The sequence below is a fragment of the Coregonus clupeaformis genome, chromosome 7, assembly GCF_020615455.1.
Source record: "Coregonus clupeaformis isolate EN_2021a chromosome 7, ASM2061545v1, whole genome shotgun sequence".
In the NCBI taxonomy this organism is placed as follows: domain Eukaryota; kingdom Metazoa; phylum Chordata; class Actinopteri; order Salmoniformes; family Salmonidae; genus Coregonus; species Coregonus clupeaformis.
Genome location: NC_059198.1, coordinates 14,070,941 through 14,086,507, shown reverse-complemented (window position 1 = coordinate 14,086,507; position 15,567 = coordinate 14,070,941). Strand labels below are relative to the sequence as shown.

Here is a 15,567-nt window from a genome sequence, read left to right as displayed (position 1 = left end):
ACATGTGAGTGAGTGTAGCAGATGTGAAGTAGTGTGTATGTGTGTGAGCAATGAGCATTTGCAGTCCACGAACTGGTAGTTTCTGGCCAGCAGAGGGCTCAAAGGGAGTGTACACATTCAGGTAAAGCAGGGTTCTTCAATCCTGGTCCTGGAGGGCCGAAACACCTCTGTTTTTCATCCTCTCCTTCTAATCAGGGGCTAATTCAGACCTGGGAAAACCAGGTGAGTGCAATTAACTACCAGGTAGAAATAAAAAACAGAAGTGTTTCGGCCCTCCAGGACCAGGATTGAAGAACCCTGAGGTAAAGGCAGTCTTCTGACACGTCTGGTATGGCATGCTCCATGGGAAAGGATTTCCAGAGAGCCTCCATGGGACCTCGATCCTGGAGACATCTGTAATACAAACAGAGAAATGCCAACGTCCCTCCCAGGGCTCAGCAGGCAAAGGGGCAGTCAGACGCAGCGAGCCCAAGGGGGGGGGGGGGCGTGCAAAGGGAATCCCCAGGTACTCCTCCACTACCTTTTCTGTGCCCTTCAATGTCCTGTACTGCCCATGAACACTGCCACTCTTTAGGGTCACCAAAGGGCTAGAAGCCTCTAGAAGTACAGACGTGTCTGTCAGTAAGACTTGAAGTCATATTGACAAATAGGTAAATAAGGAGGGGAATAGGTTCAGATTGTAGGTTAAATAAGGACTAAATCTGTAACGCAATATGTATCTGTTTGAGCTAACAAAGTGCTGAAAAGGCCTACGGCCAGGCATAAACTCAGCAGAACTTGGTTCATCGTGGCTGTTATTTTCACATACATTACATAGGCATTCAAATCAATCATAAACACGCACAAACTCACATACACAAACCATTGATTGCTCTTAATTAGCTCAGCTTACTTGTACACAGGTGGTAAAATACTATCAGTGTTAATTGTCATTGGTTGTCAGTCAGTGATTGAAATCCCAATTTCTACTTAAACATAACAGAAGAACAGAGAAGAAGACATGTAGCTACAATACAAGACAGTGAAAATTACAACTGTTTAACACTTTAACTCAGGTACTCAAATGTAACTCTACTCTTCTTTGTCAGTGTGTTATAACAGGAACACAACCCCACAGGGGCGTGGCCAAAGTTGCGGTGACAGGGTCCTTACCATATGAGGTAACATGGTACAGCAATGGAATGAATAAACAGGAAGCGTGTTGTGAAGTGTTGTCACACATGCGCAGACACACACAGAACAATGACCTTTGGTTAACATCTCAACTGATAATCTCTCGCACTCTCTCTGCTTCTCCCTCTGTCAGTTAAGTTACCGTATATAGTGTATGATATCGTATATGGTAGCATGCCACCTATGGTAGCACCCGTATTTATTTTTCAAGCACCTGAATGGCCCTAAATAGCGAGTGCTACTACAAATGAACTTCGTGCATACTCATTTCCACATGAGCGTCACGTCTCGTGGCTATTTTCACTTCATTTCAAGTGAAAAATATGTCCTGATGGTTGAAGAATTGTTTATTACAAAGCCATTTATTAGAATAATTGTAGCAGCAACATGTTCCTGGTCAAAAGAATACCAATCCTTTTGTTTTCCATTTGGTAGTAAAACATAGTTGTGCACTGAGTCTATACACTGAGTCTATACACTGAGTCTATACACTGAGTCTATACACTGTACTTTGCAAGATAAAATAGTCAAAACGCATGAAACCATTGAGCTCAATTGAAGTGATTGTCTATTAGATTTGATAAAGTACATATGCACACAAAATACAAAAAAATACATTATAAGCACTTAAGACTGACAAAGATACACCTATCTTCCTACTGGATTTGAACACGGTTGAAAGAAGTCACCAGATATGCTGGTTATTGGGTTAGCTAACTAGTGATACATTCATAGTGGTTTGGAATAACTTCCTGCGTAAAAAGAAATGTGTACAATGTAATGGTGAAGACCTGTCTCCTTAAAGTTGATGAAATGAAGCACAAAAGATGGACACAGGTAAAGAGAAGGCATTCAAAATGAATCTGTACCCAGTGCTCAACGTTATTGCATAACAAATGTTACATCCGAAACGTGACGTGAGAGGAATACCAAACAAGTTCTAATACATTTAAACATTTGCCTCCCTTTTTACAGATAAATATGTTAAATACATTCCATGTGTGTATGCAAAGAACAGCATTATTAACCATGCAAATAACATTTAAAAAAAAACACAAGTGGATATTGCACACCATTTCCAACTAGTCCTGACAACTCAGCCCTCTTCTTGGTCAACCCCAGAGCAGGAATTTAAACATATCCATTTGTCAGAAGGTGAATCCAGTTATCCCTCTCTCAGAAGAACCCGGGGTTCGTGTGCTCTATGACGCAGCGTCTGCAGTGGCGCCTAACGAATCGCAGTGCCTCTGGCGACACCTCACAGTCCTGTACGTTGAGCAGCTGCAGCTCGCAGCAGTTTGCGGCTATGGCCCGTAGCCCTCGACCCGTCACGCTCTCGCACGCCCTCAGGCTCAGCCTCCTCAGGCCCTGGCAATACAGTGCCAGCTGCTCCAGCCCGCTGTCTGACACCAACGGGCACTTTCCTACGTCCAGGGACTTGAGCTTGGGGCAGCTCCTGGCCAAGTGGCCCAGGCCGTGGTCCGTGAGGCCCTCGCATCCCCGCGCGTTCAGGTAGCGGAGCCGCGGGCAGTAGCGAGCCACATAGCGCACCCCCACGTCAGTGATGCGGCCGCAGTGGGCCACACTCAGGTAGCGCAGGCAGCCCTCCAGGCGGGCCACCTCGCGCAGGCCGAAGTCCCCCACCAGGCGGCAGTCGCTGAGGCTGAGCTCCCTGACGGAGGGGCAGTGCAGAGCCAGGTGGCGCAGGGCTTCGTCAGTGAGACGTGTACAGCGCCGCAGGTAGAGGTGTGTGAGGCGGGGGCAGTGGGAGGCAATGGTGCGGAGGCCCTGGTCCTCCAGGGAAAAACAGTCAGTCATGTCCAGGTAGTGGATGGAGATCTGCTGGCCATGCAGTGGAGAGAGCTGGACTGAAGCCTCCTGGGTGAGGCTGATGCAGGTCACCTTGGAACAGCCTGGAGGAACAGGAGGGGTATGGCTTATGACAAAGATAGCAATGATTACCTCATGAATGACAACAAAAGCCATGTAATCATAACCGGTCTTGGTCTATAACTTCAAGCAATTTACATATTTTGTTGTCTGACCATTCTCTCTTAGTATAGGATACGTGATTTCCTTATTCATTGTAGTAAAGTTGCAGCTATGTGAGAAAAAGCCACTTGAGGGTGCCAAAGTAGAACCTGCTATATTGCCTAACTGTAATTCTTGAAAGATATGACCAAATTCAGAATGCAAATAACAATACATTTGTCAGGGGACCAATATTTTCCAGCAAAATAAATACATCTTCATTTCATTATTCCTACAACCACAACCATTCAAGCCTACTTTTACAACAAAGACTTTACTTCCTCTTTGTCACCAAAGCCTAGTCAAAGTCAATGTTTTTTGTTGTTGTGCCACTTCCTTAATGAAAGCACCAGACTAACCTTCTTACTCCTGTTGAGGTAAAGGAGTCCAGCTTTCAAAGCTAAGTAGGTCTTTTCTCTCCCACTAGGGACCTGATGGCTGGAAGAGCTTCCATACTCCTTTAATGTTTTTCCCAGCTTTGGAAGAAAAGCAGGACTGAAATGAATTTATCTTTAAGGAAAGTTCACAGATGTGTGTGATGCAGGGCTAGCCTGCACATTAGGCAAGATTAGGCAGCTGCCTAGGGCTGCAGATTGACAAGGGCGGCATTTTCCGAGCTAAACTTACCAAGACGCACCTCCATCAACACATAATACCTCACATAATTCTGCTCAAAAACAATGATAATGTTTCTCACCCAGTGGCATATGGGCTATTTAGGTGAGCGCTGATGCCGCCCCATGATATGCAGTGCCCACTTTGTCAATGGTAGGGGCACAAAATATTTAGCTTGTCCATGCCCAGTGCGCCTCTCCAGGGTGCTGTTGGTGAGACACACCGCTGTGGCGCTACACCAACTTTCCATCAAGAAATGATCCAACATAAAGCATGTAGCCTATAGCCTACAATATAAAGAGTTGTGGCATTTTCTGTAGCCTACAGGCTGGAGATTACATTTATGGCAATGTCATGAGACAGACACGTTTTACATCCTGCACATTTCTTCGATCAAATAGCCCAGTGGTCACCAACCTTTTCTGAGACAAGATCCCTTTCGCAGTCAAAGCAAGCCGAGATCTACCACTCAGATATTATTTTAAACATGACTAAAAAAATGTAACATTAACTTAATAAAAACAGTTTGAGGTTTGTGCAGTAGGCCTGGCCTGCCAATATTGTTCTTCTCAGACCATGTTATATTTCAAAACTCAAGCTTTTATAACAAAATAGATCAGTTGGTGTAGCACTTGCGAGGCACAGCTCAGCATAAATTGAAATAATTTGCTTTTTTATTTTACTGGACTGATGCTACCTGCATCTGATGGTCATGGTTCTTTCAAGACAATTGGGAAAATAAAAATTTGAGGTCAAATCATGACGTCAGTGATCTTCAGGTCGGAAAGTCGGAGCTCTAGAAAGATACCTGAGTTTCTGACTTGGAATTCCAAGTTGGATGACCGTTAAAAAAAAAATTCACAGTCAGATCTCGTTTTTTCCGAGTTCCCAGTTGTCTTGAATGCACTGAATTCGGAAGTCAGAGAGTTCCGAGTTGTTTCGAACACGGCATTAGTCTCAGCGGAGGGAAGGAGAGAGAAGCAGAGGGTCCGCCTCTCACGGTCTCTGCTCTCTCCTTCCTTTCCTCTGGTGAGACTGACCAGAGAGAGGGGACACCGTCTTCCACCTAATGGCGAAACTCGAGTTGCACCGCATCAGCCTCATGCACAAATTCATGTTGTTCCTATGACCAGAGAAAGTGAAATATTCCTTGATATTAAAATAGAGACGACGAAATGCTAATAATAATAAAAACACAGGGCTATCGATAGCCTACACTTAGCTACTCATTCATTGCAGTTGCAGCGCTAGTGGAAGTAGGGAGAAGCGCGTTTTATGTTTTGTAATAGTGTTGAATAAAAACAGTGTTGACAGTGCTGAATTAAAACTTAGACATGAACTCACTCAAAACAGCAGTTATTTGCTGTATTCTTTGACAGTCTCTCTCTGGTCATGGTTTAAAAAGTTATTAAATCTTACATAGGCTAGTATCAAACTTTGCTGTGGCCGGGGTCGTAGAAGCTCAAGGCATGGTGATGTGAGCTATCCGAATTGACAAAGCAGTAGGCGCATTCAATTTAGCCACAGATCTCCTGGTCTGCCCGGTAGGTGGAGTTTGTATTTTCAGACCAATTAAATGGTTCAAAATGGGAACACTTTTCCTACCCGGTGGGCAGGGCTTCTGAGTCAAGAGCACCTACCGCCAACAGCGCTGCACTAATAAATAAAAAAAAGGCGCACAAGCATTTATTGTTGGCTTTTCTACAGAAATGTTTGGTGATCAAAATCACGATCGCAATCGACCGGTTGGTGACCACTGAAATAGCCTAACCTAGTGCCCAATCTAATAAAAACATTTATTCGATGTGAATATGACATGTTAACAAATAATATATCCTAAAACAGGACAGGTAAAAGTAAAATGTACAATATGGAATGGAAAATCAAGCTACTCAGAACTGCTGTCCGGAAGTTTCACCCCGTGGGCTAAATTGTCATGATAATAAGTGATATTTGTACATTTTTGACGAGCTGCATCATAGCGAAAAACAAAATACTTCTGCATTTCCGCTGTGTAAACACATGGAATCTCATTGCAAATAGGCTCAGGATAACTCCTGATAAAGTTTGGTAGCTGATGCAGAGCTTAATCAGTCAAATTGAATAGTCACAGGAATCAGGACTAATAAAGCAAATGCAACTGCCTGTTTTACAAACGATATGCCTACCACATGGATGGGCATTCATTAAATTCCATTGCAGGCCGACAATTACTTTAAATAACAAAAATTGCATTATGACAGTCCTTCTCAAATAGTGGGACGCGCCCCCTTGACGTGACCCCGGGAAACATGCTTTTTTTTGCCGCAGGGAGTAGTTTTTTTTTTGCACCGAACAAGAGCACAAAGCACAGAGCAGGAGATATGAAGTGCAGATAACAAACCCTTAAGAGACACCATGGAAACATATTTAACAGGGATGAAAAGAAAGGCGGAGAGAGACGGAGATAATGAGACAAACGTAAGTCTCCCGAAAGCTAAGACGAGGAAATATGACGAAGCGTATGTACCGCTTGGCTTCACTGTGACTACGGTGGGAGAAGAGGAAAGACCGGTATGTTTACTGTGTCTAAAAATGTTGGCAGCGGACAGCATGAAGCCAAATGAATTAAGGCGTCACTTAAAGACATTACACCCCAATCACGCTGATAAGCCACTTGAGTTTTTTTCAGCGAAAACGTGCGAATATTGCCAACAATCGTCCCGCTTTGTGAATGCTACTTCAGTAAACCAGCGAGCACTGTTAGCATCATATAAGGTGGCGTACCAAATTGCTCAGTGCAACAAACAAAAAAACTCCATAGCAGAGGAGCTGATACTGCCTGCAGCATTAGACATGGTCTCTGTCATGCTGGATGACGCAAGTGCTGCAAAAATAAAAACTATCCCTCTGTCCAATGACACTGTCGCCAGACGTGTATAAATGACATTGCTAACGATCTTAAAGAACAGCTGGTAGATAAACTCAAAGACAAACGTTTTGCCTTACAGTTCGATGAAGCAACTGACAGCAACAAAGACTGTTTGTTTATCGCTTATGTACGTTTTGACATGACAAACTCCCTGTGTGAGGATCTACTTTTTTGTAAATATGTCAGAGACAGAGCCACAGCTGAAGAGCTATTCAAAATGCTGGACTGCTTCCTGACTGAGAATGGGCTAAAGTGGGAGAACTGCATTGGTGTTTGCAGTGATGGTGCACAGACCATGGCAGGGATGAGAAAAGGACTTTGGGCACTCATCAAGAAGGCCTCACCTAATGCTGAGTGGACACACTGTGTTATACACAGAGAAGCACTGGCATCAAGGCACCTTTCCTCTGAATTAAGTGAGGTTATGACTGACATTGTAGGTGTAGTCAATTTTATAAAGACCAGACCACTAAAAACAAGAGTCTTCTCTGCTATCTGTGAGGAGATGGGAGCTGAACATCAAGCTGTGCTGTTTCACAGTGAAGCAAGGTGGCTGTCACGAGGAAAAGTCTTGTCCCGAGTTTTTGAGCTCAGAGAGCAGATAAGAATGTTTTCGGAGCAGGAGCACAAGTATGACCTCGCAGAAAAATTTAGTGATGAGAACTTCCTGGCAAAACTGGCCTACCTGAGTGACATATTTGGAAAGCTAAATGAACTAAATCTACAGCTTCAAGGGAAAGATAAACACCTCCCTCAGGTCACAGACAAGATCAGCTCTTTCACTCGAAAGCTTGCAATGTGGGGCAGGCGACTTGATGAAGGAAATACTGATTGATTCGAGAACCTGCATGAATTTGTTGACACTACTGACTATGATGCTACCTCAGTGATTCCATATATTAAAGAGCATATTTCATCACTGATGGGATTCTTTAAAAAGTACTTCCCTGAAAACAGTTCCCAATATGACTGGGTGAGAGATCCTTTCAATGCACCAGCTCCAATTGGTTTCAGCTCTGCAGAGGAGGACCAGTTTATTGATATGACGTCTGACTCCACATTGAGACTGAGGTTCACATCACAGACTGAGTGAATTCTGGCTGAGTGTAGAGAGGCAGTATCCACTCTTAGGGCAGAGGGCCATGGGCATTCTTCTTCCTTTTGAAACATCTTATCTTTGTGAGACTGGCTTCTCTGCTGTTGCTGCACTGAAGACCAAGTACAGGTCCCAGCTAAACATTGAGCAGGAGCTGAGAGTTGCAGTATCATGCTTCAAACCCCGTTTCGAAAAGCTGTGCACTGCAAAACGTGCTCATTGTAGCCATTAATCCTGACTTCCTCATTAAGTATTTTCTGTTACAGACTAAAAAACAATGTTAATAAAGTTATTCTTTGTTGTAAGTTGATCTATATTTCTTTCTTTATTCTTTTTTTGTTTTCTTTAATGTTAATAAGGATACAATGTTATGCAGAGGTGTACTTATAACAATTTTATAGACAAATGATACTATTTACAGTCGCGGCGGAAAGTTGGGGGGCGCGAAATGTTTACTTCTTCCTAGGGGGGGCGTAACAGAAAATAATTGAGAAGCACTGCATTATGATAACGTTGTGCCACCAGTAGGAGTAGTAACACCAATCATGGTAACACTAATGAGACATTTTAGATAAAATAGGATTTTCTGAAATGGCTCAAATCTAAGGTCATCAATCCTTTAAAAAGTATTTACTAAAGTGATATGGTTAACAATTTTGCTCACAATGTTATTTCCCTTCATTTAAATTGAGTAACACCAAGTGACATTTTGGATTTAGACAACAAATTATCAACGGAATCCTCAAATTTATGAGATACTAAATTAGTGATTAGCTAGCAATTGTCTTTAGACCCCTCCCCCGATAACAGTTTGCCACTGGAAAGAATGCTCAAGGTCCTTGTATAACTTTGTAATGAGTGATTTTCATGGCGATAACAACAATGACATAAAACTGAGGGACACAAATTATACTAGTATATTTTAAAAAATCTTAATAGCCTTCTTTGTTTTTATTGATCTATACAATATATGAAATACTTTTGTTCACATTCTACCATTCAAAATAATAAATAGATATCTCAAAATCCCCAAAACATGTCACTACAACTCAAAACATCACTTCTGGGACAAGCAAAGTTTTGCAGTATAAAGGACTTGGATTATGTATTATCATTCATAAACAGTTCAATAAAAACAAAAACATGTTAAACATGTTAAAGTATTTTTCATGGTTGCAAAGGCAAGGGACACAAATGCCACTGTAAATCAATAACGACCCCTATAATAACCGCAGGAAACTGGGCATTCCTCTGGTATACGATGTGAAAAACAATAGGAACATGTGTGAAGCATTTGCATAAAAGATGATTCATCACTCATTCAGTCTCCAACCACTTCTGAACTGAACGGGTCCCCAACCTCCCATTGTTACCTGAGACGTTGAGGTGCTCCAGGTTGGGGCAACGGGAAACCACCTCGAACACGGCCTCGTTGGAGATGTTGTAGCAGCCGGCCACCTCTAGTCGGCGCAGCTCCGGGCAGCACTGAGCCACCACATGCAGCCCCCGGTCAGTGAGCCTCCGGCAGCCGCTGGCCACCACTGTCTCCAGGGTCAGACACACGTTGGGGGTGTCCTGACACAGCCGGTGGGTCAGCACCCTCAGGGCACGGTCGGCATGGAGCAGCTCGCCTGTCAGACGCACGGTGCTCCACAGGCGCGGGTCCCACGCCATGTTGTACCAGCGCCGGCACACCCGTGCACAGCAGCACAGCTGATTGGTGGGCAGGTGAGAGAGGATCTGCAGAAGGACATGATCAGGGAGGAGGTCGATGGGGGCGTAGTGGTGACCTTTAGATTGGCGGGAACGGGTCTGGGTGCCTGGCTGGGGGTGCACCATGGCTACGGTCTCTGCAGAGCCAGAGGGGGAGGTGGACTCATGGCCATTGATGGATAGGGCTGGGGAGGAGAGGGAGGGGGACTTTGGGGGCAGGATGAGGCCAGGGCTGGGGGTGCTCAATGTCCGTGTGCTGCGGTCTGAGTCTGAGAGAGAGAGAGAGAGAGAGAGAGAGAGAGAGAGAGAGAGAGAGAGAGAGAGAGAGAGAGAACAATCACGAACATAGTTCATGCTACCATAGAGATATGTCATGTCAGAGACATTTTGCAGCCTGAGAAATATTCAAATAAATCCCATACGCAAGTCATTTGCCATTTTTCTTATGTTCCCCATAATCTCATTGTCAAGAAACATGTGTTACTGTAGAACACTTTGTCTTACCATATTTACACTTTGAAAATGGTGCAGTCCATTTGATATTGTTCAAAGCCCAAAGCTCCAGCCATGAGAGAAAGGCATAAAATGTGGTACCTATCAACTGGCTTTTATTAAAGCTTTCGGCACAGATGGTGCCATGCAGTCTTCTATCATCAACGGATAACACAAACTATAGGGTTACCATGGATCTCATTATCTTGTTTTGGGATGTTTGTGTGAAAATGAAGTGTCAAGTTTATCTTGCATGCACTTGTACAATGGTCACAGGGCCTCTTCATCAGATAAACTTGCTCTGTTCAAAGGCGGCGGTTAGGGAGTTTGGTGCTGTGGTCGGCGTTGTATGGTTGGCCCTATGTAAACACTGAGGCCCCTCCAGACTGCAGATGTGCGCTGATTGCCGCCGTGCCGAGGGAAGGAGGGAGTACGATGTCTCCGGTTGAAGCCGTGAGAAGCTGCAAGCTGGATCCCATCACCGTGGCGTGAGAGAGGAGGATTCCCCCACCTCCTTTTTGGCCCTGGAGCTGGATCTGATTCCTGAGAGCGACCCATCACACTGGGACACAGAGTGCTCTCCTCCGATGCTATCATCGGGTTTGCACAGAGTGATTGTAATCATTGAAAGCCCCTTCAAGGAAGTCGCTAAGAATGATTTCACCGTCACCGTCCCGGTGTGGGAGCCTGGAATCATTATCAGCTAGAAACAGGGAGAATCTCAATTGCATACTTCTTGCATACTCTCTCCTCACCTCTTTCTCAAAATCCAATGGAGGAGAAGGTCAGAGGGGAGGGACCTCTGGCTTTCTCATCCAGTGGGTTTTGAGAAGGAGACAAGGAGAGATGACGCGAGGAGTATGCAATTGAGATCTTCCCTTAATATGATACCTCTGACTGGGACACTGACACAATTGCGTGATAAGAGTGAGGAGGGGGAAATATGACAGTGTATAAATCTAATCTCCTCATTTTTCCCTGCGTCGAGTCTCCTACACAAATATAAACACTGGAGTGTGGGAAATATTTTCACCATTTGATACCCCATGATTATAAATGGTTTCCCGAAAGTCAAACAAATGATGAGTTTTGGATGATCCACCTATATGAGGCATATAGGGGTTATGGCTCGACTTTGGTTCTTTATGAGGGGGAACAACCCTGATATAAAGCTGCAGCTCGTTACACGATGTAACGGGATGTCTAAAATCAAGCTTACAGCCTACTGCATTCAAGAAAAGTCTCTACAGTGTAATATATCATGCGGTATACAACTAGACTGTAGCATTGGGTATGTCCAAATTTAGAGGGGATTTAGAGACAAAATGGGGACAGGCAGACAATGTCTGTCAGTTATGTAGATTTATTTATGTAAATGTGTAGATTCTCAGAGACAGAGTACACTGTTTCTACATACTGTATGTCTGTTGCTGCATGACAAACGAACATTGACCCCGCTAATGCCTGTTAGTTAGATTTGTGTGCGAGCAGAGCACAGACAGGCGGACAGACAGACAGCGACCCTCCTAAAGTTTGTCACGTAGATTTGGATTCCAGACCTGACCTGAGATCAGACTCCTCCTGACCAGGTTGTGATGACATACCCAGACTCAGGCCCTCTGGGAAACATGATACAAGACTACACAAAGTGAAAAAATATGTTGACTCAACTCTCACAGAGGCTTCAGAAAACAACTCAAAACTTAATCTCTGCCATATAGAATGCTTTAGAGAAAATGTAAACATGTATAGAAAATAACACTGCTTGGAGGACTAGGGAGGACCCTAGTCGTGGAAATGCTTACGAAAGTCCTTAGTCTTATTCCTTTATTTCTTTTGGATTTGTATGAACACATCATTAATGCAGTCAAATTGGGCAAAACACATCTCATTCAGTGTTGGAGCTTTCAGGTTGCGGGTTGGGTTGGGGGTTCTCAAGAACTAGTGCTGGCCTTGGTCTGGTCTGCATTTAAATGCTTTGCCTATTCTCATACTGGGTGGTCCATTCATAGTGGGTTCCACTTGATACACTACATTACCAAAAGTATGTGGGCATTAATATCATGGGCATTAATATGGAGTTGGTCCCCCAATTGCTGCTATAACAGCCTCCCCTCTTCTGGGAAGGCTTTCCACTAGATGTTGGAACATTGCTGCAGGGACTTGCTTCCATTCAGCCACAAGAACATTAGTGAGGTTGGGCACTGATGTTGGGCGAGTAGGCCTGGCTCGCAGTCGGCGTTCCAATTCATTCCAAAGGTGTTCAATTGGGTTGAGGTCAGGGCTCTGTGCAGGCCAGTCAAGTTCTTCCACACCGATCTTGACAAACCATTTTTGTATAAACCTCGCTTTGTGCACGGGGGCATTGTCATGCAGAAACAGGAAAGGGCCTTCCCCAAACTGTTGCCACAAAGTTGGAAGCACAGAATCATCTAGAATGTCATTGTATGCTGTAGCGTTAAGATTTCCCTTCACTGGAACTAAGAGCCTAGCCCAAAACCATGAAAAACAGCCCCAGACCATTATTCCTCCTCCACCACACTTTACAGTTGGCACTATGCATTGGGGCAGGTAGTGTTCTCCTGGCATCCGCCAAACCCAGATTCGTCCGTCGGACTGCCAGATGGTGAAGTGTGACTCATCACTCCAGAGAACGTGTTTCCACTGCTCCAGAGTCCAATGGCGACAAGCTTTACACCACTCCAGCCGACGCTTGACATTGCGCATGGTGATCTTAGGCTTGTGTGCGGCTGTTCGGCCATGGAAACCCATTTCATTAAGCTCCCGACGAACAGTTCTTGTGCTGACGTTGTTTCCAGAGGCAGTTTGGAACTCGGTAGTGAGTGTTGCAACCAAGGACAGATTATCTTTACGTGCTACGCGCTTCAGCATTTGGCGGTCCCGTTCTGTGAGCTTGTGTGGCCTGCCACTTCGCCGCTGAGCCGTTGTTGCTCCTAGACGTTTCCACTTCACAATAACAGCACTTACAGTTGACCAGGCCGCTCTAGCAGGGCAGAAACTGACTTGTTGGAAAGGTGGCATCCTATGACGGTGCCACGTTGAAAGTCACTGAGCTCTTCAGTAAGGCCATTCTGCTGCCAATATTTGTCTATGAAGATTGCATGGCTGTGTGCTCAATGTTATATACCTGTCAGCAATGGGTGTTGTTGAAATAGCCAAATCTACTAATATGAATGGGTGTCCACATACTTTTGTATATATAGTGTATATGTGACATGTGGAACTTTAAACAACACCATGTACAGTGGACAGAGCTGGAGGCATTCCCAAAAGTAGGTCCAACTTGTGGTTACATGGGTTTCTTTCAAGTGGATTTCATTGACAATGCCATATTTCATGAACACCCAAGGGATTTCACTGTTCAAGGAAAAATGCCATCAATTTCAGATTTTGCATGCCTGTATAAATAGTTGCAGATAGTTGCTTTGAGCGTTGGTGTTTATTCTAGCACTTCATAAATATTGGTGGATTCCTGGTGGATAGATTGTGTTTAGGCAATGTTGATCTAACATAACCAGGAGATACATACAACATATCCTGACATCTTCTGGTGCAAATAAATCAAACCAATAAGTCAACAGAATACTTTTCAGAATATTAAAGATGTCATAACCAGAACATCTATAAGAAGTTTATAATGTATATGCATATACCATTCATTTTGATGGATAAACAAGCCTTGGTTTAATCATCCAAATCCTAACTGATACTATGGATTTTGCATGCAGCAGACATGGCCAGCTGCCACTGGCCAAGGAGCATCATACAAATTGCGTAATTACACGTCACTCACTGATCATAAGAACATTCCGAGCCCAGAGAATCACAGTGATCCTAATTAGGCTACATTTCCCCCATAGCTCCTATACACGCTTTCACGCAGCTGGTTGGAAAAGTTAAACGAAGGCAGCTTTTCATTTGTTTTGTTTCACTCTATTTTGAGTCTGAACACCTGAGTTTCTTTTGGAGGATACACACCTGAGTCTCTTTTCTCTCTGTAAGAGACTAAAGTTATCAACTAAGGCTCATGTCAACTGGTTGATTGAGCCAACTGCAAGTTTTAGCCTACAAGCATGATGTTGAGTACAGTGGTAGTTCAAATCTTTGCGATCTGTTCTTTGCAAAACCGAACTGTTTTGAAACCCTCTCTACTTTTACTGTTTGCTGAGGAAACAAAAACTTCAGCCGACTTGATCATTTCGTAACTTTGATTGAAAACAAGAGTTTTACGAGAAACTGTTGAGTCCAACCTCGGCGTCAGTCAAGCCTCGGTAGCCAGAGCATGACTTATAAAAGTTGAACTTTCATCTGCGGTTCTATGCATCGGAAGGAATAGATCCTGGAAGTGTCTTCAAAGCCCTTCGCTTCCATCCCAGTGGTGAGAGATATACGTACTGCCATTAAAAAACATACAGACACTTATTTTGCCAGTCCAAGTTCAGTATTATTCTTATGGAAACCAGCATGCTGGGCAAATAAAACAAGTTAGACTCTAGACATACACAAATATGCAGACAAACAACAGACAGACATAACACAAAGATCCAGCCAAAACAAATGACCTGAAACATAATACACCCAAGTTCACCGGGTAAAAGATCATAACACAAACTGGAAAAGTATTGATCTCTCTTTTGTGTGATGTGTGTGAAATGCTATTGGCTAAAGAACTATCCTTTGTACACTTTTGAATGAACTCCTTCCTACCATATGTTTTATCAATCATGGTAGTTCAACACGACAGTGTAATCACATTTGATGTCTCTGTATTACTTGCAAACCTGTAATTAAAATGACATATCTCACCCAGCTGATTAAACTAGACATGAACTTACAAGGGGTACATATGGTACAAGATTCCTTTAGTTTGAGACATCAGAGAGAAAGTAGTCAAACATCTGGTCTTTAACTTGCACAAACTATTTCAGACGGGGGAAAATGAAAGAGAATCTCATGTATTTTAAGTGTGCAACCACAGCAAGGCATTTTGGGCTGAAATCATTGCCCAAACCAATGATGATCCATAGAAGATGATCCATAGAGTCCTCAGCCATAATGATAACGATGATCAGATGGTAGTTTTGTGCATCATAAACTCAACAGAAGTTGAAAAAAGGTAGAGTGAAGAATGAGAGGGAGAGGAGAGAAGATAACTATAAGGACCACAACGAGGAGAAGCAGGTTGGCATTTATTGGGATGACTCATGCACTGGAGGCAGCTCTGCAGGGTAGTCACTAGCTGGCACAGCCACAAAATAATACAATCTGATTTTAAACCTAACCTTAACCTTAACCCCACTGCTGACTTTATGCCTAACCCTAATCTTAAATTAAGACCAAAAAGCATGTTATGATACAGTGGGGAGAACAAGTATTTGATACACTGCCGATTTTGCAGGTTTTCCTACTTACAAAGCATGTAGAGGTCTGTAATTTTTATCATAGGTACACTTCAACTGTGAGAGACGGAATCTAAAACAAAAATCCAGAAAATCACATTGTATGATTTTTAAGT

At 43.6% G+C, this 15,567-nt stretch overlaps 1 protein-coding gene across 1 annotated transcript in view; it reads right to left on the bottom strand.

Annotated features, from left to right (window-relative positions):
- Positions 1-777: 777 nt before the first annotated feature.
- LOC121569933 (F-box/LRR-repeat protein 7-like) overlaps positions 778-15,567 on the bottom strand; it is a 55,967-nt gene continuing 41,177 nt past the window's right edge. The window contains exons 3-4 of the mRNA XM_041881285.1: positions 9,200-9,808; positions 778-3,086 (exon numbers count right to left, since the gene is read on the bottom strand). Coding sequence (XP_041737219.1) covers positions 2,350-3,086; positions 9,200-9,808 — 1,346 coding nt within the window. The 3' untranslated portion in view covers positions 778-2,349. The remainder of the gene's footprint in view (positions 3,087-9,199; positions 9,809-15,567) is intronic.